Source organism: Drosophila yakuba, chromosome 3L (assembly GCF_016746365.2).
Source record: "Drosophila yakuba strain Tai18E2 chromosome 3L, Prin_Dyak_Tai18E2_2.1, whole genome shotgun sequence".
In the NCBI taxonomy this organism is placed as follows: Eukaryota; Metazoa; Arthropoda; class Insecta; order Diptera; family Drosophilidae; genus Drosophila; species Drosophila yakuba.
Window position 1 is genome coordinate 15,182,053 of NC_052529.2, and position 22,765 is coordinate 15,204,817.

General features: G+C 43.4%; 3 protein-coding genes across 5 annotated transcripts in view; 1 reads left to right on the top strand and 2 right to left on the bottom strand.

Annotated features, from left to right (window-relative positions):
* The first annotated feature begins 29 nt into the window (after positions 1 to 29).
* Positions 30 to 1,599, top strand: LOC6534153 (proteasome subunit beta type-7). Its single transcript, XM_002094801.4, has 3 exons — positions 30 to 190; positions 261 to 440; positions 923 to 1,599. The coding sequence occupies exons 1-3, from the start codon at positions 129 to 131 to the stop codon at positions 1,497 to 1,499; spliced, it is 819 nt and encodes a 272-aa protein (XP_002094837.1). The 5' UTR covers positions 30 to 128; the 3' UTR covers positions 1,500 to 1,599.
* LOC6534154 (reversion-inducing cysteine-rich protein with Kazal motifs) lies at positions 1,378 to 15,731 on the bottom strand. Its single transcript, XM_002094802.4, has 8 exons — positions 15,541 to 15,731; positions 12,543 to 13,120; positions 9,143 to 9,198; positions 5,270 to 5,384; positions 4,969 to 5,174; positions 4,645 to 4,786; positions 3,017 to 4,579; positions 1,378 to 2,903 (listed from the first exon to the last, which is right to left on the bottom strand). Exons 2-8 carry the CDS (start codon positions 12,868 to 12,870, stop codon positions 2,101 to 2,103), a joined length of 3,213 nt encoding a protein of 1,070 aa, XP_002094838.1. The 5' UTR covers positions 12,871 to 13,120; positions 15,541 to 15,731; the 3' UTR covers positions 1,378 to 2,100.
* Positions 15,732 to 16,468: 737 nt separating this feature from the next.
* LOC6534156 (synaptotagmin-5) overlaps positions 16,469 to 22,765 on the bottom strand; it is a 53,646-nt gene continuing 47,349 nt past the window's right edge. For 2 of the 3 annotated variants that reach the window (XM_002094804.3, XM_039373668.1), the window contains exons 2-8: positions 20,945 to 21,329; positions 20,619 to 20,876; positions 20,057 to 20,546; positions 19,201 to 19,481; positions 18,991 to 19,140; positions 18,659 to 18,799; positions 16,469 to 18,433 (exon numbers count right to left, since the gene is read on the bottom strand). In XM_002094804.3, the coding sequence (XP_002094840.1) occupies positions 18,287 to 18,433; positions 18,659 to 18,799; positions 18,991 to 19,140; positions 19,201 to 19,481; positions 20,057 to 20,546; positions 20,619 to 20,876; positions 20,945 to 21,286 (1,809 nt within the window). In that variant the 5' untranslated portion in view covers positions 21,287 to 21,329 and the 3' untranslated portion in view covers positions 16,469 to 18,286. The remainder of the gene's footprint in view (positions 18,434 to 18,658; positions 18,800 to 18,990; positions 19,141 to 19,200; positions 19,482 to 20,056; positions 20,547 to 20,618; positions 20,877 to 20,944; positions 21,330 to 22,765) is intronic. The other variant, XM_015194985.3, reaches the window with a different exon arrangement.

Sequence of the window (22,765 nt, forward strand, 5' to 3'; positions counted from 1 at the left end):
ATATCGATAAATTATCGATGTTACTTCCAGCTCTATCACGCCTTTAACAATTTTGTTTGTCATCGCGCTCGTCAGAATTAAACCTTTAGTTTTCCTTGCTAATATAGTTGAAACAAAAAGAATATACAATGGATTTGGATAACGCACGCGATCTGCCCCGTGCTGGGTTCAATTTCGACAACTGCAAGCGGTTAGAATCATCCGGGTTGTCCAGTAATCCGCCATCGGCTTTTATTAATTTATGTTTTATTTTCTTTCAGCAATGCAACTCTTTTGAAAGGAGGCTTCAAGCCACCGACCACCACCAAGACGGGAACCACAATTGTTGGCATCATCTACAAGGATGGTGTTATCCTGGGCGCCGATACGCGAGCCACCGAGGGTCCCATTGTCTCGGACAAGAACTGCGCCAAGATCCATTACTTGGCCAAAAATATATAGTAAGTCCTTAGACGGCGTGTATAATGAACACTTTCAAGTGCATAAGGGATAAGATAATGCTGGAAAAGGAAGGATGGGTTATTTTCTGTGCTATATTACAAAAGTGGAGCCACTTCCTTCTATCCACATAGTCTAAATTGCTTTGACACCAGTTTTCAAATGACACATCTATTTGTATCCAACCTATCCTCCAAAAAGGCTAAAAAGCTAGGAAGTCGAAGGTATTCACCAAGTAGTTTCTACATAACTATAATCTTGTCAACCGGAGTATAGGAATATAATAGTGCATAATTTGAAAAATACCTAACACAAATATGAATAATACTTTTCTTTGGTTCAAAGTCTATATTATTTAAAATTGACTGAAATATTACAAATTATAATTTAGATATTATAGGCTTATTTCGCTAAAAAGATGAATAGTTGCTTCTGCAACACGCAAAGTATCTCAAAATACTTAACGAAAATCTTTACCCTTCAGCTGCTGTGGAGCTGGAACCGCTGCGGACACTGAGATGACAACGGATCTGATCTCCTCCCAGCTGGAGCTGCATCGCTTGCAGACGGACCGTGAGGTGCGCGTTGTGGCCGCCAATGTGATGCTGAAGCAGATGCTCTTCCGTTACCAGGGTCACATCAGTGCCGCTCTGGTGCTTGGTGGAGTGGATAAGACCGGACCTCACATCTATTCCATTCACCCACATGGCAGTTCTGATAAACTGCCGTATGCCACCATGGGATCGGGTTCCCTGGCCGCCATGACCGTGTTCGAAAGTCGCTGGAGACCTGACCTGTCCGAGGAGGAGGGTAAGAAATTGGTGCGCGATGCCATCGCCTCCGGTGTGTTCAACGATCTGGGCTCGGGATCCAACATCGATCTGTGTGTGATCCGCAAGGGCAGTGTGGAGTATCTGCGCAACTATGAGCTGGCCAATAAGAAGGGCGAGCGCCAGTTGGACTACCGCTTCAAGACCGGAACCTCAACCGTGCTGCACACCAACATTAAGGACCTCCTCGTCACCGAACGCGTCCAGGTGGTGGCCATGGATACTTCTTAAAGCGATAACCCTTTCTACCCTTTTCGTACATTTATTATAATAGAGCTTCGGCAGGATCTACTTGGAGTGGTTCAATAAAGGAAGCCATGCTTCATCTCAAGTTCCTTTTTTTCAAGGGATTTTATTAGACTAGCGATACTCCTAGGCGGACAATGCTTTGGTCGTTAACGAACGCTAGCCAGGGACCAAAAATTAATATATTACAATGATTTCGAAATTTAAGAATATAACCATAGTTTAGGGTGGGTACATTATCGGGTTTTGGTCCATTATTTTTTTTTTAAACTTTTACGATCCAGATTTGAAATGATTATTTTTTAATTTCTTATATGTCGTTACCATGAAGGAGTATACAAATTATAAAATACATTTAAATTAGTTCAAACAAAAGATAGTTATGATTAACGGTCCCTGGCATAAACTAAATAATAACTATAAAATAACTTTAAAGCTTAAGAATTAATTTAGCTAATATCACATGGTACAGAGGGTCAATTCCTTACAGTTGAAGGCACATTCCATCTCCTTAGACTAACGGATTAATTGGCACCAAGAATTCACTTGATTGAGTCAGATCATACACACTCCTTCTAGGACTAACTTAGGCTATGATTAATCTAGAAACTAACAGCAGTAAGGGGAGTATCCAAATGGCGTGGGAACCATAAGATGTTGCTCCATTTGGCGTGGGTTCTAGTAGATGCGATACTGTCAAACAGGATAGAGCTAGATTGGTTGTGATCCTGGGCGATTGGGCATTGATTAGGGACGATATCTTCTCCGCCTCCCGGGCGCAGGCCTCCAATTGTAGGCGCGTGGGTCGCTTGATACTGCTGGCCGGCACTATGGCCACAAAGATGCCCACTTCCATGGTGAGGAATCCAGTCAGTTGGCATTCGCTAACCTGCACCAGTCCATCCAGCTGTTGGAGCACCCCGTGCAAAGTCAAAAGAGTGCTGCTCTGTGCCCTTAGTCCGTACATGGCGCGATCGAATTGCTTTCTGGAGTAGATTATCCTGAAGGCTCCTCCTGCACACAAAGGACAACATGCTCCTGGGGGAACTATCAAGCGACAATGCTTGGATACGGGAGCGGGACACTGGACAGTCCTGCAGCGTCTTCCCATGTCGCTAACCAGCAGGCCCACCTCCCGACATCGACCCACATAATCCACCAGCACGTATTCCGCTCTGGCCGCATAGCTGCTCTTGTATGTGACTCCATTGATGCCACAGACTGGTGACGGTGAGGTATTGAAGCGACTCGATTGACAGGCGGACCAGTAGGCCACTTGACCCTGAGGATTGGCCTTCAGCAGGGCACAGGCATTGGGATGAGTCCGTCCTTGGGCATCGCACACCTCACCCTGATGGAAAGTTGAACAGTTGGAAGCGGTGGCGTTGACTGAAATGGAGAAATCATACAGATAATTGATATATTTCAAGAAATATTTATAGAATGTCGTATTATTTTTAAAATGCATCGTTGGTATAAAGCGTTTATCCTCCGTAACTTACCACACACGTATTGCAGACAAGGTCGCTGCATGCTGGCCAGGCACACCTTCCTGCTGTCCAAGCACTGAGTTCCGGAGGGACAACTGTTTGGTGGTGCCGCCTGGCAGGCATTCCGAGCATTGCAGGCCCCGTAGACGTAGTTCCCCTCCGGGAAATGGCACTTGGCCACACAGGCCGAGGGATACGTGTTTCCATTGGAGCCGCACACGGGAACATAGTGAGCTGGACAATTGCACGGAAGACTCGTGTAACCGGAATCCGCGAATCCTGGCAGACGACACTGCTGTTTGGTGCAGGTGATCTCACCGGCAAAACAACTGCATAGGTTGCACTCCAGGTAGAATGAGGATCCATGCCGGTAGCTCCTGGCTCCTGGAAGGGTGCAGTGGGCGTGCATATAGCTCGGCAGGGGTTGACATTGCTCCAGGCGACCTTGTAATCCGCATGAGCAAACAATATGCTCGGCCAGCGGAAACTGGCCCACTTCCAGTTTCTTATGCAGATTACTCTTTCCAAGACGCACGTAAGCGCCGAAAGGTACAAACAGTTTGGAATCCTGTCCCAAATTGCAGCCGGGTATACAGGAGTAGCCTTGGTTGCCTCCTCGCTGCAGGATGCACACTTCGCTGCCATTGCAGGGTTTCTTGGCGCAGGGTGATGTGATACCCTGGAACTCCTCGGGACTGGCATCCCCTGGTTTCAGGTAGCTCCCCAGGGATATACAAGGCAGTGGAGCATCATCATCGTTCTCCTTTAACCGAGAACATATGTCTTTTGGTCGCTGGTGTTGTAGTGTCCAGTCCAGGCACTCGTCCAGGAGCTCGTGGCAATCCTCGCTGCAAATGCCGTTGAAGAGACCAACTCGCGTGCAGGGCTTCAGTTGGAGCGCACACACCAAAGCCCTCCACTTGTCCGGAGCACACCGACTGGTGTTCTTGATAAAGAGCTCCTGTCCCAGAACTCTGACGGTTCCCCGCTGCTGCAGCAGCTGCAAATCCTCGCGAGCAGCTGCGTCATGTTCTGGCGTGCAGCTGCGAAAGAGTTCCGTGGGTCGATTGTTGAAGTTGGAGCAGAAACTAAGGCCCTGGCATCCGAGTTCACATGGTGCATCTACGCTTTCGATGCATCGCCGCAGTTCCCTTTCTCCAGGCTGGTCCATACACTCGTTCTCAAAACTGGAGCGCGCATCCCACCAGTTGCTGGTGAAGATCTGGTTGCACAATCGCCGGCACTTGTGGCTGCTGGCCTGCTCGCAGCATTGCCTCTTAGCCGCATCCATGCCCAGGTGGTTGGCCTCCCCCAGAGATCCGCCTTGGCCCGATATCCGTCCCTGGGCAAAGGATCCCCCAGCTCTTCCAGCTCCTCCCGGCACATACAGCTTACCCGTCACTGTTAGGAAACACTGCCAGAAAGGCAGTTGTGGTAGTGGTGAGCCACATCCTGCCGCTTCCAAGCGCGAGAAGATCACCTCACTTCGTTCCATAAGAGTGGCGTTTTGATGCAGAAGATTCCGGCAGGTGTGGCGACAGTGCTCTTTGCTGCTGTACTCACAACAGGGTATGTCTAAGAAATAGTTTTGGAACATTAAGTTTTTGGTACTTTTTATTTTTTAAGCTTTGTTCACTTACATTGTTCGGCATTTGCCAGTGGCGTCATGTCCGTGTGGTTGTTGACGCACTGAATCACATCCGCGTTGCGATCTCCGCAGGCTCCATTGATGTCCACATGGTCATGGTTGTCGTTGGCGGGCTCGAAAACGGCTCGACAGGCCTGAAAATAATTAGTCATTATTATTTTGTAAAATGTTCAGATATTTGAATTATTTAAAAATATATTTTCATCTATGAAAGGAAAAGTATAAACGTATTTTCCAATGAGGTCCGCTTTTTAAAGGCTCTTTAATACTTCATGAATTTAAGATTACACTGTGCTATAGCTCTGAAGACCCCTACCTCCAGACACTCGGAAGTGCGGGCCTGTCCGCAGCACTGATCCGCTGCCTCCTGCCGCTCCAGACAGTCGTAAAGCGTTTGCTCGTCGCTCCGCCGACAATTTTGCACAGGTGAGCGACTCGAAGTGGCGCAGACGTTGCGGCAATGGGGCAGGACTCCAAATTGGCAGCAGCGTCTGCCCGACCAGTCGGCTCCACGGGTGACCGCTGCAAGAAGAGGAAACAGAAAACAGAAAACCAAAATACATACATATACATACATATAATTTAATGGATTTTATGATCTAATTTTACACACTCACCGTCGAAAGTCTGGTTGACGCAGGTCCAAAATTCCACCTGGTGCAGTTGACAATATCTGTGCAGTTCATCGCGACTATCGCCGCCAGTGGCAGTGGCATACTCCACCAGAGATAACTGGAAAAATATGCATAAATTGCAATAGACAACAAGTTATTAATCGCAATCAAACTTAATCATCGACCATGCGCTTAACCCGCAACTCCTGACCCGCAACCTGTTGGACTTCAAGTGCTCTGTGCGCAGTCTCAAAGTTTCGACACTCAGGAAAATTTCAAGTGCTTTCCTCTCAGCTTTAAACAAGTATTAAATAAAGAATTTACTTAAAAAGAATGTTATAGACTGCGGTATTTGGTGTCTGATTTTAATCCGAAGAAGAGTACAATCTTTTAAAGGTTTTTTATTGGTTTTTGGTTGAGTGCATGGGGTTGCATTCAGGGTCGGTATTAAGTTTTGGATACAGGACTCAAAACATGCAGGTTGCACTTCTTTCCTGCTCCTTTCGTTGTAGTTTTTGGCGTATTATGTTACATTTTTGAGTGCTGTTCCCATCCCGACACCATCATAAATAACATTTGCCCCGCTCTCGCTGCTTCCTTCTATCGATAAAGAACTAAAGAACCAGGGAACTTCAATAACAAATTTTCAGGCTCACTCCATGCCGAGACTCACTCACGTATCTGCCACAGTAATCTGAGTAAAGCGATGTCTATTCAAGATACTTCGTGTGCTTGTCCTCGAAACTTGTCTGGATCTTGAGCCTGGTGGCATTCCCATAAATACAAATTAACATAAACTGAGGTGGAGATGCATTGGTATTAAGGGGGAGTGCATCTGGGTGGAGAATCTTGTATCAAAAGTTGTTCATGATTATAAAATTTAAATTTAGTCTAAATGCGGTTCAAACTGTAATTGTTATAAATATTTTCCTAGTTGCTTTCCCACTCCATTAAATTACACTTTTAAAGTAGCCCCTTCTTATTTACTTATAAACCTACATTTAACTAATTTCAGCGATGACAACCGATAATTAAAATAGACCTTTTTTACTATTTTTTTCTCTGCTCAGAAGTTGTTGATAGGACACTTAAAAGTACATCCGCCCATCTATTTAATGACATGCTTATTTCCGAATTGCAGGGTACCTCCTATCGACTACGCCCCTGCTTGGAACGCACTTCTTGCATGTGTGTTTCTCGTCTGACTTCCCCCCTTTGAAGTTTGGGCCTCGGGCATGTCTGTTGCAGTTTTGTTAATGAAGTGTCCGTGGCCATGTCACGCACTCCCACACACTCGGATGACTACATGGTACATGGCATCCTTGTCCTCGGTTTCTCTTCGAGGACAACCTGCCCACCTGGCCACCAAATCTCATCAGATATGAGCCCACAGGATTGCCTGTTGCAATTATCAGACGCCGAGCATTTTGTCAATAATAAAGTGCGCGTAAATTTTCACTTATCTCGAACTGATCTGCCGTCTCGGGTTCGACGTTTCACACATTCAGCGGATAAGGAATAGAACAATTTGTGAGTGGGGAGTCGTATATCAAGGGGTCTCCAATTTCCCGACACCCACTTGTAAGATCTAACTCTCTAATCTTTGGCACACCGGAGAGAGAGCAGAGCAATTGAAAAGTGGATTTGGGTAACGCCCATGGGAACGCAACCGGTTGGCTTGGCTTGGTTATCCTGTTTGTCAGTTTCAATTTGGCCAAAAGATTTAATGCCTTCATTTGCATTTCTAAATGAAAAGATTGGCATAGCCGCACAGCCCACTTTCGGCTGGGAAAACTAATTGGTTTTGGGTGGAAAATGGTTATGATTACAAAGTTAAATGATGTCAGTGATTTGATTGCCGGCATTGCCTCCAACTAAATCGGGGCTCCTAGTCGTGGCAGACTACCGACAACTGCGCACACGACACTCACTCAACTCACTGGCAAAGACAACAAATTGATTTTCAGCCGGCTGGGCTTTTATGAATGACTTTGAGTGGCAAACTGGTTCGTCTGGCTCTCAATTTGCACAGAAAGAAAATAACTGAACAACAAAAGCAGCCTTAAGTCCTATTAAAATGAGATTGGAATTTAACTAATGTCATATTTTCCTATCCAATTTGAAGTTGTACTACAACTTTTATAGAAGTAATGTTGTTCTTACTTCACAAGTTTTATTTTCTCTGTAGCTGACTGGGCTTTTGGTCTGGGTTCGGTCTTGAGGTGCAATTACCTGTTTGCCAGTTTATGCTAATTAACAATGCAATTTGTGTGGATTTTTCAATCCTTTTTGGCACAAGGCTCTATATATTCTGAAAACTGAAATCAAATGCCAGCGGATGTGGATATGGTATTCAAAGTTCTACCGAAATCGAACGACCATTAAAACCTGTCATAATCATTTTCAATGAATTTTCTGCGTGTGACAGTCTGACGGATCAACGTTTATTGAATTCTAAATGTATTTTGCTTGGCATTCACGGCCCGTAGTCCATTCATAATGAGGGAAAGAGGATTCATGGGCTCATAAAAATACCAGGAAATGCATTGTGGCTTGATCAGTAGTTTTTCCACCTTATCGGCATGTTCAATCTGTATCTGATCTGCTGTCCGAGGTGTTCGTACTTATGGCCACTGGCCTGTGGCTAACGTTTAATATTTATGACAGACACATCATTTCCCTTCGAGTTGGTGTTCACTGTGCAGCAGGCGCCTCACTTCATCACTGGGGTTCAAATTGTTATGAGTTTAAGTATTGGGTTGGAAAATGTATGCAAAGGCAGAAAGTAACATTTTAAAAACTAATTTTGATCAGCTTCTATATTATGCGCTGTATGTATTTTATATTCAAATGATTTTTATTCATTGAGGAATTCGTATAAATAAATCGTTTATTATCTAGCGAATAGAAAAGACTCTAATTTAAATGTAAAACAAGAGAGAACGCTATAGTCGAGTTCCCCGACTATCTGATACCCGTTACTCAGCTAGTGTAAGTGCGAAGGACAGTTTTTGGCGGTTTGTGGGCGTTAGAGTGGGCGTGGCCAAAAGTTTTTTGGCGAATATATAGAAATTTACAAGACTAATACAAAAATGAAAAAATATCAAAACATTTTTCAAAAATGTGGGCGTGGCAGCTTTGGGCGGTTTGTGGGCGTTAGAGTGGGCGTGGCAAAAAGTTTTTTTGCATATCGATAGAAATTTACAAGACCAATACAAAAATGAAAAAATATTAAAACATTTTTCAAAAGTGTGGGCGTCGCAGTTTTGGGCGGTTTGTGGGCGTTAGAGTGGGCGTGGCAGCATGATTCGACAAACTTGCGCTGCGTCTATGTCCCTGGAGTCTGTATGCCTAATCTCAACTTTCTAGCTTTTGTAGTTCCTGAGATCTCGACGTTCATACGGACAGACAGACGGACAGACGGACAGACGGACAGACGGACGGACAGACGGACGGACAGACGGACATGGCCAAATCGACTTGGCTATTGATCCTGATCAAGAATATATATACTTTATATGGTCGGAAACGCTTCCTTCTGCCTGTTACATACTTTTCAACGAATCTAGTATACCCTTTTACTCTACGAGTAACGGGTATAAAAATAAATATTTGTTCTTAATATTTTAATTATAAATTTCTTGAATTTTTGCTTGCCTTAAAAATATATAATCTCAAATAAAACTTTTGTCTTAAACCATTTTTAAAATAAACTTTTGCCAAATTGTTATCAAAGTGCTGCCCTTGTCTGTGCCACCCGTTGCATCCACTGAAGCATTCATATGGATTTTTGATATATGATCAATCCTACCCACTAAGACCCCCCCTGTTCCTCTTTTCCCCCCTTCCCCTTTTCCCCCGATCTGCAATACTTACATTTTCGCATGCTGTGCGACATGAGCCGAAGACCTGATTGCAACATGTGAAGATATCTGCAAGAGAAGCAAACAAACAGAAAATAAGCATGTTGCGCGAGGAAAACAAGAAGTTAAGTTGGCAAAGTGCAGCATATCAGAGTTTAATGGCTTGGCTCACGCATTTTGACACCACTCAGTAAATTAAAATTAAAATAAATGCCACGGAAGGCAGCGAGATATCTGCCAGTTATCTGGTTCCCCAAGTCAGATTCGCTTGATGCCCCATTCCTGATTCGTGAATCCTGATCATGGTCATGACCATGATCATGATCGCCACATGTTGTGCTGAATCTGTGGCAACACACAGTTCCTCTGGCACAAATCACACAGGACTTTCACGGCATATCAAGGAGGGGTTTCGTTTGTCGCACTAATTAGGTGGCTGGAATGGTATCCTGCTTATCTACGAGTGCCCTGGGTGACTGATTACTTATTAAGCACTTAAGGCTTGTTTTCCTTTTCTTTTTTCATGTTTTTTTTTGGTTTTTGTACTCGTTCCCCTTTTTATCTGGCTGCGGTTCATTTGGAGGATTGCTCATTGGGTGTTGAACTTTTCTTGCGAAATGAAATGGGGGAGCACGATGAGTCGTTTGGTTTTGGGATCAGCGATGGCACCGTGATATAAAAAGTTTTGTTCATAAGATAATCATGTGCATATTTAATAAGAAAAGTATTTTATTTATGGAAAATAATGCCTTATGTTACTTGAAATATGAAATAGTTTACCAGCTACAGCTTGTTAAAATTCAAGCAGCAATCTCATTTCAATTCTTTGTACTATAAGATCTTAAAGATTTATTCACCGTCAATTGTAACAGCTTGTCTCACCTACCTATAATTGACATTATTCTGATTGAGCTGCAGATTGAACAACCAGATAGCCTGCTTATCCCAACCAGATGAATATGAATGAGTTTGTTCGAAGGGAACTGAAAGTCGTGACACGAATGCAATATCTTGGATGCAGGGAGTACTCCTCTGAAGATCACTTGAAACTATCTGATCTGAAATCACGTCATGATGCCCATCACTACATGGAAGCGTTTCCCATGTCTGACATCTGCGACACATGTCCCCGATCTCCCATTTCCCATTTTCCATCTCCCAGCTCCCATCTCCGGATTTGAAACTCCGGATCCGTGGAACTTGGACGTGTGACAGTTGGCTGGGCGTAAAGGGCGGGTTCAAAGAGTTTCGCTGAGTGCGTGAAAAATTTCAGTTTTTGTCACTTGCGTCAGGAATTGGGGGCTACTGAACTTCACAGAAGATCAAAAGCAGTGCCCATTAATTAAGTGTGCAATTGCCAAAGCAGGGCAGGCAACTTTGGATGAGGGGGTGGAGTGAAAACTGCTAAGATTTCCCCCGTTTTCTTGTTCGGAAACTCACGTATTTTTGGCTCAGCCATTTTCATTTCGGCCAAGCGAGTCCGGACAGTCGCATTTTATCTTTTTCCTCGGGTTGAGTGACTAATTTTAGCGGAAATTTACTTTGAAGTCCACCGAAATATATTTCTGGCCGTGGGCCTATGAACATCGATTTGGGGAATCAAATGTGCAAATGCGAAACTGTGACAAATCGTTTGGAAAATGCCTTTTTAATTTCCCGGGCGTTGTCTTCCACGCCATTTTGTGATTTCTCCGATTCTTGTGATACGGTTTTTATTTGGCATTTATTTTTAAAACTGTTAATGTTTTCATTTGTGCCTGCTACTCTGCGTATAGTGTGTCGTTGAGTGCTATTTTTATGGTGCATCTTAATTTCAGTCTTAGTTGCAAAGTTGCGCAGTCTGCCGATGGTTTCTTTTCTACTCTGGCCAATGATCTAAGTTGCTTGTCAACGCACCACACGCAAAGAAAATAGGTGTTTGTTTTGAAAATAATTTAAATAAATATATGCAAATAAAAAGAGAATAGTTATCATTTCATATGAGTGCTTTCATAGGTCAATGCACAGACAATGGATATTTAGTCAATCCAAAAGTCCTCAAATTGTTTCTTTTTGTAACATTTTTTCAAAGAGCAACTCTCTGCATGGTCTAATTAAATGGTATTTCCCACTGCTGTGAATCTTTCCTGTTTGGATCTGTGGATCCGTGGAATGGGGTGACTGCTAAAAATAAAGAAGTCCACCGAATGGCAGTCTCCGGATTCGCTGTCGCATGTCAAGTGTCACAGCTGATTTGTCGCCAAGTTGTCGGCATTTGCGGGAAGATAACTTCCATGAAAAAAATCAAAAGGATTGGACACATCCGACCACCCGTCCGATTAACGTGAGTGCAAGAAAAATGATTGTTTAATAGCTATTTTACGATCGCAGCGCATCCAAATGAAACATCAACGATGGCCATTTGTATGCAAAACACTTCAAATGCCGCACAATCCACAACATTTCGCATGCACAACATCGCGCAGTTGAGCCAAAGAAGAATTTCCTTTTGCAAAAAAAAGAGTCACAATCAGTTAAGCTCAAGGCGGCGACATATATGTGTGGTGCAGGCCATAAAAATTCATTGGAAATCTAACACATTTATCATACACTGACACCCCGGCCCACCATAATTCACTCGAGTGGCGAGTTAATAAAACAGCCAGCGAAGAAATGAGAAGAGTGGAGAAGAGCAGCATATCTTGGATTCCTACTTGTGCACATATGCTGGCGCCATCAGACAAGCCAGCTTTGCAACAATTTAAACTAATTTTTAACACAGTTTCAATTTAGATTCGAGCACAAGCACACACGCATTTACTTGGATGCGAGTATCTGTATCTGGAAACAGTGGCATCGTCATCCGCATCAGCACTTTCAATTAAAACATTTCGTTCGCGCTCAAAAGCAAATTATTGCTTTTGATTAAGTGAGTGGATGCGAGAGTGTGGTTCCATTTACATGCAAATCAAAGTGGGAGGGGCTGTAAAGTTTTTACATATATATTTTCGCCGGTTCCTCCATTTCCAGCCGAACTGACCAGCCCTAAAAATGCGGGCCGATGAAAGTGACAACGTTCAAATAAATTAGGGAACCAGTCTGGCTTAAAAGCAATGAACTCGAAAAACCAGGAACTCTATATAGATATGGCTTAGATATGCTGCAGATCATGTGTTTATCCGCGGAAGAAATCTGACTGAAGATTCTCTGTTTCGATATGCACATTTAGTTGCAAAGCTGTAAAAGTGTGCATTATTTTATATGCATAAATACATATGCGTGCATACTACATACTTCTGTTTTGCTTTCTAGAACTTTCAATATATTTCCAAGTCACTATTTGTCACTACGAGTGGGTCAAGCCAAACTGATAAGCGGCTGCTTTTGATGTGCCAGTAAAAAGGTCACAGGGCTGACTTTGCTTATCAACTTACCATGCGATTCGCCGGACGAGCTTACAGATTCCACAGCCGTGACCTCGGAGCTGTCGACTGCCTCGCTGGTGTCCGCATCCAGCCAGTCGTAGTCATCCGAATCCAGGCTCACGGAATGGCTGCGACTGTTCTTCTTTACTCCGCCAGGTGGCGCATGGCGATAGTGGTCCACGGAGGCATTGCTCTTATTATTTCGACGACGCACCTGTCGCTCCTCCGAATGATGGTGTTCGTTCTTGGTGCTCTGGTTTTCCTCCAACTGCCGGACGGCACTGACCACTCCGAGGAGCAGCAGGAGCAGGAGCATTTCCCAGCCACTCAGGCGCATTTTTATCGTTGTTTTGTCTGCTGTTTGAAATGTACTCGTATATGCACTTGTTTGTTTGTATTTCCCACTGATTATGATGTCGAGTGCATTTTGTGCACACTGATTACTGTTTGCGGCCGAAGGAAATGAGTGTGTCACAAGTCAAAAGTCTCGCTGGGTTCATCCACATGCACACATGGCCAATTGGCATCCGTTCGATAAGCGACGCTTACGCACTACTTCTCACTATGTATGTACAAACTGATTTTTTCTGCACAGAGAGAAATATTTTGGGGATTAAATTATATTAACTTATATTATTGAACTGATACTATAACGGCATATGAGCTTGAGTTTTGAGAGCTAAATGAATATTCATATATTTTATTTATATGTATTATTAAATTATATACTTTTTGTACTTCAGCTTGCATTTTCGAGTGTATATGTTTATGGGCAGTGGGGCTGCGATGCTCGTTACTAGATAGTGATTGAAAAACGCAGACAAAAAACGAAAAACGATTAAATTTAATGGTCTCCCGCACAAGGGACTCTATTGATAGGGGAGTGCGGCTATCTGTTGAAATATACATGAATAAACGCAAGACTGTTTACTCAGTGGCGAATGTGGAGGCATTTGGAAGACGCCTCCGCCTTCACCAGCACTATAACCAACGACATAACCATCACCATCACCATCGGCATCGCCACTTGTACACACGATGTCACACAGTAATTAAGCCAATTGACCTCGCTTGGCCGCGAGTTTGGCAAAACGTTCCCAACTCTGCGCCGCCTGCTCCTCCGCTTTCCACAAAGGCAAAGTAGCGAAGGCAACGGCGACAGCATTTTATTAAAAGTGAAAAATATAAATAAATAATATCAAAAAGCGCCAGCGGTAGCGGCCTACAAAGTGACAACTACAAGCGGCGGTGGCGATGGCGGGGGAGCACTAATGATGAGACTCGTTTCGGGTTGGGTTTTCGAAAGCCTTCTTTTCCACCCTCTCTGCTTCTCGTTGAGTGTCCTTGCACTTTGCACTCGAAAAAAGACTAGCTAATTTACATTCGTATTTATATGAAATTATGACAAAAATCTCCATAGTGCGGAGCTAATACAAATCAACAGAAAAATGCTTGAAAAAATATCAATCTATTTGAAATCAGTTTGTTGCATAGCTTAAAAAAAAAAATATATCTTGTTTAAGCAATACTATAATATAACTACAAATTATCTATATATATTTTAAAGAAACATACTTTTTGTTGGCCTCATTTCGCTTTTAGATACAAAAGCCAGTGCGATTTGTTGCACATAAAGTTGCACTAAATCTTAAGATCTTATCCATTGAATGGCTTATTGCCTATAGCTTTTAATAACTTTTTAACGTATTAAAAATGTCTGACTGTTCAGCTATTAAAATGTATGCAACATGCAAGTGAGAAACCATTCACATATTTCTTGCACTGCCGTCTGTGGCAGTGTCAAAGCGCATACCAAAGCAGGCGGCGGGGAAGGGGGCGAGTACTACAAGGGGCGGGCGGTGAAGGGTGGGCGGAGAAGGGTGCTGAAGGGTGCAGAGGGGTGGTGAAGGGTGGCAGGCAGGTTGCCGGGCTATCAGCGTTGAGTTGAGCGGCGACTGTGCTTTGATGTCTTTCTAATTGCATATTTTACAGCGCCAGAGAGTTCGCCCCGCACACCCGCGCATCCACAGGCAGCGCGGGTATCCTGCAAAAGGATAGCACTTTCGGCGAGAGAGTGGAAAGTGGAGCTATTTGCTGTGATGATGTGGATGCCGGCAGGGTGCCCCTATGTCCCTTCGCCCACAGTTCCCCTGCATCCAAAGCACCCCAGTCTCCGGCCCCCAACCCCCGGGCCATCGCCTCAAAGACGCCGTGATCCAAAGTGGACCAGGACCTGGTTGGTTTGTCAACTTCAGCGACAGCGACAGCGACAGCGAGAGCGTCAGCTTCAGCGTCAGACGAATCCGAGATGGAACACAAAGGCTGAGACAAAAGCGGCATGTTCAAAAACTAGACAAATATTAACTCATATGCAGCTTGAGGTTGAGCGTAGAAGTAGGAGCCTTTGTCTTTGGCCCTACAGTCTGGCTTCTGTATGACGAATTTTTAAATATTTACGCGACCTGAATTTGGAAAGGAAACTTAGGAAACTTCTCATTACTTATAGTGTGAAATACTCAAAACTTATTGATCATCTTTTTGAGAACCGGTTTAGATCAGAAAAATCAGAGATCCAATTGGTAATCAAAACAAACATATTGCATAGTTTAAATACTATATGTAAGCAATAATATTTAAGTAAGCAAGTATATCCATATCTTGTATATCTGTCTTTTACAAATATTTTCTTCAATATATAAAGCTTTAAAGCCAGCTAATTATAGGCAGTCTCCACTGTACATGTGTGATTGTGGCTCCAACTCCGTTTTGATTGCAATGGAAGAACAATATGCATCAAACAGAAAATAGCGCCACTTTGCAAAAAGGGATGCAAAGGAGCCGCAAAAGGACCTGCACGTACATTCATCCTGAAAGCTTCACACACACTCACACACACAGAGAGACACACACACACATCCATAAACACATTGCACCCAAATGCATCCCACAAACACTTGTCGTTTGATTTGTTTGCCGGGTTCACTGCGCTTTTCCCGCCGAAACTCACACTTTGGTTTGGATTATGCTTATGTATTTGTTTTATAAATTTAAGCAGCCTGTCATTAAATTCTCACTGATAAAACACTTTTACTTTTCATTATTTATTTCATTTATTTTGGCTAGCGATCAACACACTTGACGCGCGACATCTTTTGCGTCCGCACGATCCGACGGTTGGAAACGGTGTGAGCGCCGCTGAGAGTGCACACTGTGTTATAGGCGACTCTAAAGCATGCACTGAGAGAAATTTCTGTCATGCTAAATGTGTATTTACGTTAATATAGCAACAGAAATTAATCATCTCCCTTAAGAAAGCGAAAGAAATCTCCATTCGTTGATTGATATATATTGATATAGATATATATATTTTTAAATATTAAATAAGCTAATAATACTTCTATAAAAATATTTTTGTAGTTTACTTTTTTATTTATGACGGTAAGAAACGGAGGGTTTTAAATATGAACCCTGCAAGTATTATTTATTTAAATTAAATTTGTTATATATATTTTCGTATAATTTATATTTTTAAGGACATTAAAAAATATATATATTACAATCATTCTAATAGGTTTTTTAAAAATGAAAACTTTCCTGGTCTATAAAATGATGTTCCTATTAAAATTAAAATGTTCCTAAAATATTATATAGAAACAAAATTAAACAAGTCGAAATAAAGTTATAAAATACCAAAACTTTGTCCTTGCTAACTTTTAGCTGAGTCACAAACCGCTCGATTTTATGTTTGCGTTGCCAACTAATTTGAACTGCTTACACTGCTTGCGCTTTTACGCGCCTTTTTCGAATTTTGTTTCATTACATATATGGTTTGCCCTTTCTTTAATTGGTCATCAGATTGCTAAAAAATAATTAAGTTAAAACGAATATATATATATTGTAGCTTTTAAAACCCCTGCAGTAAGTCTCTCTAAGCCTTTGTTTGTTTTAGTTATTTATTTACCGAATAATTTAAATTCACATACATTTAAGTTTACATATACATTTCATTCATATGAATATAGGTTGTCTTGTAGTTTGTATGTGTATATATTTATATTTTAGGTGGTGTTAACCCTCATTTATGGTTTAGTTTTCAACAGTGTCCCCATTAGGCTACAATAAATAAACTCTATTTGTAGGAAACATATTTGTATGTATATGCTGAATTTGTACATTTCGCTTCGCATTCGTGTGTTGCATTCTTGAATGTGTTTTTTTTTTATTCCGAGTGCATTATTCACGTTCTCGTATATGTTTTAAAGTATCTTCTGCTTAAATCGGAGGTTTTTCAGCATATATCCTGTTGTTGTTCTGTTGTCTCGGTTTATATTATTCATGTCAGCAATGCTGTTCTTGTGTTTTGCCTGTTCCCGGACAAATTGAAACGATTGTGTAGAAGAATTTGTTTAGAAAAACTTGTACAAGTATAGTGTACATATATTTCATTATATTTATATGCTTGGCTCCTTAGAGTATGTATGTACTTTTTGTCTAGTTAACACGTGCAGTGCTATGTATTTTTCAAGTCTTTGTTTAAGTTTAAATTACACACATTCAGTTGTTTGTATTCTGCAATATTTACTGGGATTAAGTAGCATATTTTACACACATTATAAGGTCGGACTTCCCATAGTTCATACGACAACACCGAAAATACACTCATAGGTTTATATGAAAAAGAAGTTGGCCAACCCTAATGCATTCCCCATTCAAAAATTTCTTATACTTCATATGCCTCGGAATGCTCGTTGTAAGTACATATAAAATAGGTTCAAGTGCTCGAGAAATGCTCTTTGGTGTTCCTTGTGATAGACGTACTCGGCTGGAAGGAATAAATGTATTTAACTTAACAATTAGCATAAGTTCTCTTCACTTCTCGCACTCGTCGCTGTTTTTTCTTTATTCTGCGGGCTAAGCTGTCAAACAGTCGACGACAAAACGACAAACGCATACAGGATCGAATGGCAAAAGGACAACAGGACGACGACGAGGACGACGACGATGGCAATTTGTCAACTGTCGCCGGCACAAAAGGGCGAGTCCTGCGTCGAGTTTTGGCTTCCTGCATGATTGACGACCATTCACCTATGTACGAATTATTATTATTATTATTTATATTCCCGGTGCGGTGTATTCATAATTATTTAAGAAATGCACACTTGAATGCCTTCCTTGAGCGCAGAAGGATGAAAAAGGAGGCGGCAGGCTCCTCAAGTGTCTGCTGAAGTCGATGGAAATGTCAACAAGTCTGGCTGACAGTTTTGGATGTGCGATTACCGATTTACGATTTCCCATTGTATCCGTACCGTACCGGTTTTCTTCTGCTGTTTTCCCAAGAGGTTGCACAAAATGCACAACAAGAACAAAAACAAAAACCAGAATCAAACCGTTCAACCTATCAACAATTACCCACAAACACTCATAATTCGTGGGCATTCTTTCGAAGATTCTGTCGTTGCTTAGGAACTTTTGATTGAGCTTCTTGGAGGGCTAGTTAGCTGCATATATGTATTGTATACAATCATATATATATAGAGATATATATAGATGAGATTTTGATTTCGTAGAACATTATAAGCTTTTCCAAAAATGCAATTGGAAAATTCACACAGACACGGTTACGTTAGTAGTACACCTATATAGACGCAATGAGGGGAGCAATTGAATGTGTTTTTGGAGAAATCATAGTTCGTAATTCATAATTCATAATTCATAAGCCATAATTCATAATCCATAACTGATTATGCATGGCCCTAGCGGATGTAGTGCCACATGGCCGTGGGCTTTCGGGCATTGTTAATCATGTCGTGCCAGTGCTGGCATCCAGTTCCACTTTCCTGTGGCCCCAGTCCGCAGCATCCGATTTCCGTGGCCTCGCTCCCAGCACCCACCACATAGATCTGTCGAGATATAAAATATGGCATAAAATATATATTAGTATGTAGAGTGGCGGCGGGGAGTGGGGATTTCAATTAAAACACGGCCGGGCATTAAACCGGGGCTATTGCCCGGAATTAGCAGCCGTAGCTGTTAAAAGCGGCGCAGACCACCGCCGGTTTATGGCCAAGTCCACGTGGCAAAGGCAAGAGCAAAGGTAAGAGAAAAGGCTAAAGGATAAAGGTTACCTCGATGGCTGCATTGTGGAGATAATTTGATTGCAAATTAAACGTGAACGCCTCGTTCCAAATGGGATTGGTGGGATCGTCGGACTTCGTAATGCTCGTCTTCTTTTTCTTGATGCGCTTGCCATTTTGAATCAGGTAAATCTGCCAGAAAATCAAGAGAATTATTGAAACTCATCGTTGCTGCAGCATCATGAATTTATGGCTTTGAATGAGAGCATAACTACAATTTTAATTGAACCTACTACTTGGTAGAACTTACTCTTTTAATTACTACAGTTTTCTTTTCTTATTTTTTATTATTTCTTTTTTTAATATTTAATAATCATGCTCACCTTGACATATGGTTCCTGCAGCGTATCCAAATTTCTAGCCTTCATGATGACGACCGTCAATCGCTCGGCCTGCGGCAAATAGTTCAAGGAGCACAGCAGCTCCGGTCGATCCTCCTTGGGCTTCTTGGTGCGCAGCAAGTCTCCCCAGATCTGGAAATATATTTTGTTTATAACAATTATGTTCTTTCAAAAAACCAAACCGCTACTAACCTCCACTGACTTGGAGAGATCCAGGCCATCCACAGAGATGCGAACCTCGCCGATGATGTCGTTGTGCGAATAGCGATCGTAGTCGAGCACCTGGAGGATCAGCTCCTTGCCTTGCAGCTGATCCCGGGAAACCGGGAACTTAAAGTGCTGGTCGAAGTAGGGATTCGATTCGCCCCTGTGAATGTGGGTCTGCCGCTTCCGGCTGTCCACTTCTGGCTGCAGCATCAGGCGCACATACGGATCCCGGAAGCCACCCTCTTCGATGGGACTGAGATTGTGAGCTAAAAGAGAAGTTTGTTTAAAATATATTAAAATAAAGACAACCAGACAGACATGTTGAACTACATCTTATCCTGGCAAACACAGCTTCACCAGTCAGCAAACTCATTTGCTATAGTATTACAATATCTTAGAAATTACTACTTATATATTACAAGTATATACCATCAGAATGCGTCGTATTGACATCAAGTTACGTTCTGTGGAAAGAAGAGCTTTGGAATTTAATATTTCCAGCTCCATGCCGATGCATCAAGTTATGAAAGCCTACGCCGATTACTATAAACTTGATCTGAGGAATATATATTTCAAGAGGCGTGCCCTTCGAATCGAGGAATATGATACGGCGGAATTTTTGAATCTACACAATGGCGATGGCATAGAGGTCAGAACTAACTACTATCAATACTTATCAAGTGAACAATAGTGCTCAGTACTTTTCCATTTTAATATTAATCTGTTTAATTATTCTGCGTTTTTAGTTGTATTTTGTAGTTGTGCATTATGCATGTGTTTAAAATTTGTTTATAATAAATCCAGTTAAAAGTTGTATTGTACTGTAATGTATGGACATTACCTTCAATCAGATGAACCGTCAGATCGAACAGGTGGTAGTCGTACTTGACGCGCAGATGCAAACGACCCACGGCGTGACTGGATTCCGGAGCTGTCAGGTAAACGGGTCCGTCCGGCATTCGATAGAGATCCGGCTGAAGGGCTCCCAGTGGCGAGGCGGGACCCATGGCTGGATCCACGCCTGGCTGGGATCTGGGCGGTATCAGCAGCGGCGAAAGGCAACGACCGCCAGCCACGCCCTTACCCGAACTGCCGCCTCCCATGCCCGATCCTCCGGCCAACGATGCCAGGCTGCTCTGCGAAGGACTGGGCGTCCTCAGGTCGCCAGGATCCGCCGAGTGGGCGGGACTGCCGCAGCGAGCGTCCAAGGAAATGGTGCGCATGGGACTGGGTGACCTGGCCAAGTGGTGCGGAAATCCAGGCTCACTGGGCAGCGAGCTGCGTCCGTCCGGTCCGAAAGTCCTTATCTGTGGTGACGAGCCTCGATGACCCTGTGTTGTTAAGCATATATGTAGTTTGGAAGCTCTTCTATATATTCATGTCTTGGATATATGGATACATACCGAATTCCTGGATGGAGCGCTGTCCACGCTGCTCTGGCTGGAGATGGACGGCGTGCGCTGGAGGCGCGGCGGAAAGGAGCGGCTCTGGTGGTGCAAGTGCAGAGGACTGTGGAACACTTCGGCCGGTCCGCGCAAGATGTCCGTTCCGGTGGCCGAAACTGTGCCCATGTGGTGATGGTTCAGTCCCATGCCGCCGTGCATGCCATGCAGCTGGCTGGCCGGCTGGATGGGCTGGCATTCCTTGGCAATGGCTACCTCCTGTGGGAATCGAATAAATGCAAAATATTAGAAAAGTACATTGGATGCAGTCACCCAGTTATAAGAACCTCCGAGTCCGTGGGCAAATCACAGCTATCGCTGACACTACCGGCTGAAACGCTGCCAATTCCGCTGGTGGTCGATGTGACCGAGGAGGCCGACGGCGGCGGGGTCATGGGCTGCGGCGGTGGGGTGGTGGAGCCCTCGCCCATCGGCAGGATGTGCACCACCGAAACGCCATTGCCCCCGGCTGTGGTGGAGGCACCACTCCCACTCGGTGTCCCCTCGTCCGCCGAATTCCGATCGAGAGTAACGCGACGCACCGCTCCCACTCGCTCCTTGGCCATCCGCGACCAGGACTCGATGCGCTTGTGGGCCAGCCAACAGGCTGCCGGACCCAGACCACTCATCTCTGCCCAGTTGTCAAGGGACCTTGACTTGGCTATGGAAACTCTGCGGTGAATAGAGGGTTTTGTTGCTTGGCTACCTTGGACTTTTGGCGGGAAGGGAAACTGCTGCTTCACTGATTCGCTCTCTCACTTTACACTCAAAGAAATAGGCCGAAAGATTTGCCTTTCCAGTACGGGATGAATTAAGTTTTAAAGGCAAGGATTGGGATAGGATATATTATAAGAATGTGCATGTTCAAAATAATAAGCTGACTTGAACTCGCTCATAGAAGTGTCTAACAGTATGCACTTAATTACCCTGCATGTTTGAAATAACCTTTTGCATTCCACGCTTATTGCCATTTTTGTAATTCCGTGAACCTATAGGAACTTTTCTGCCAGTGCACCCACACATCTGACCGCTGTTAATCCGCTTACACAGATACACTCACGCGCCATTAGAGTGGACCAACCACCGAAGAGGAAATGGAACCTGATGAAATGCCCGTCACGAATGCGGTTTCAGATGGAAAGTTCTAAGCCGGCATTAATTATTGCCATGCAGGTCATGGGTGCAGCTTTTTAGCATAGCCTCGTAAGAAAACCCCACTTTCGCCTTAATGTTTGGCTTTTCTCGGTGCAACAAGAGTGGCAATATAAAGTGCATTTTGGTTTACGAATTTTAAACGAGTTGCACAACTCAGTGACCACAACTGAACTGTTTTTAATTGGCAGTTTGTGGCTGAAGTTTTGGTAATTTCACTCTACAATTTAACCAACTTTGCAGCTCCCAAATGTCGAAATGACGTCCTGACCTTACTACTTCCGACAGCCAACTCATTTTACCCCACCAGCCAACAGCCATATAATTTCTGTAAAGGATAGTGAAAAGTTTAGCCATCTCTATTGGCTAACTCAGTGGCAGGTGGCAAATGAGAATACATAGCCATGGCAACTGCACTAACGAACAATGTGCGTCAACGTGGAGGCAACTCCGCCAATCAGTCAGCTAACTAGTTTGGCCAGCAGCCCAATGCGTCCAAAGCGGATAATGCCTAATTATCCGAACAGAGAACAGTGAACAGAGAGTATAAAAAGAGTGAAAGGAAAGGATCGCCAAGCACTCCATTAGATGGCTTAAATGAGCAGAAATCCCTGTCGTATTAAAGTCTCACCTTCAGGAAGCGAGAAAGACCAAAACTCGATGCTTTCATAGTGCCAGCTGCTGATGCTAATGAAAGTTTTCGTTTTCGCTTTCGTTTAACTGCTTCCTGCTGCGCTGGCAAACTGCTGCTAGTTGGGGATATTAGACAGCATATCTGCGAGACCATAAATATGCAGAGGAGGCTGCCACTGCGATATCATGAATATGCAGACGCGGCATTCCTCCTGGCACAAAACACACAATTTCCAATTCCCCGACGGCCGATTTGTCCTGCAGTCCGCAGTTCGCATTTCGCCTTTTCGATTTCGTCTTTTGCATTCCACTCCCAATTCCAC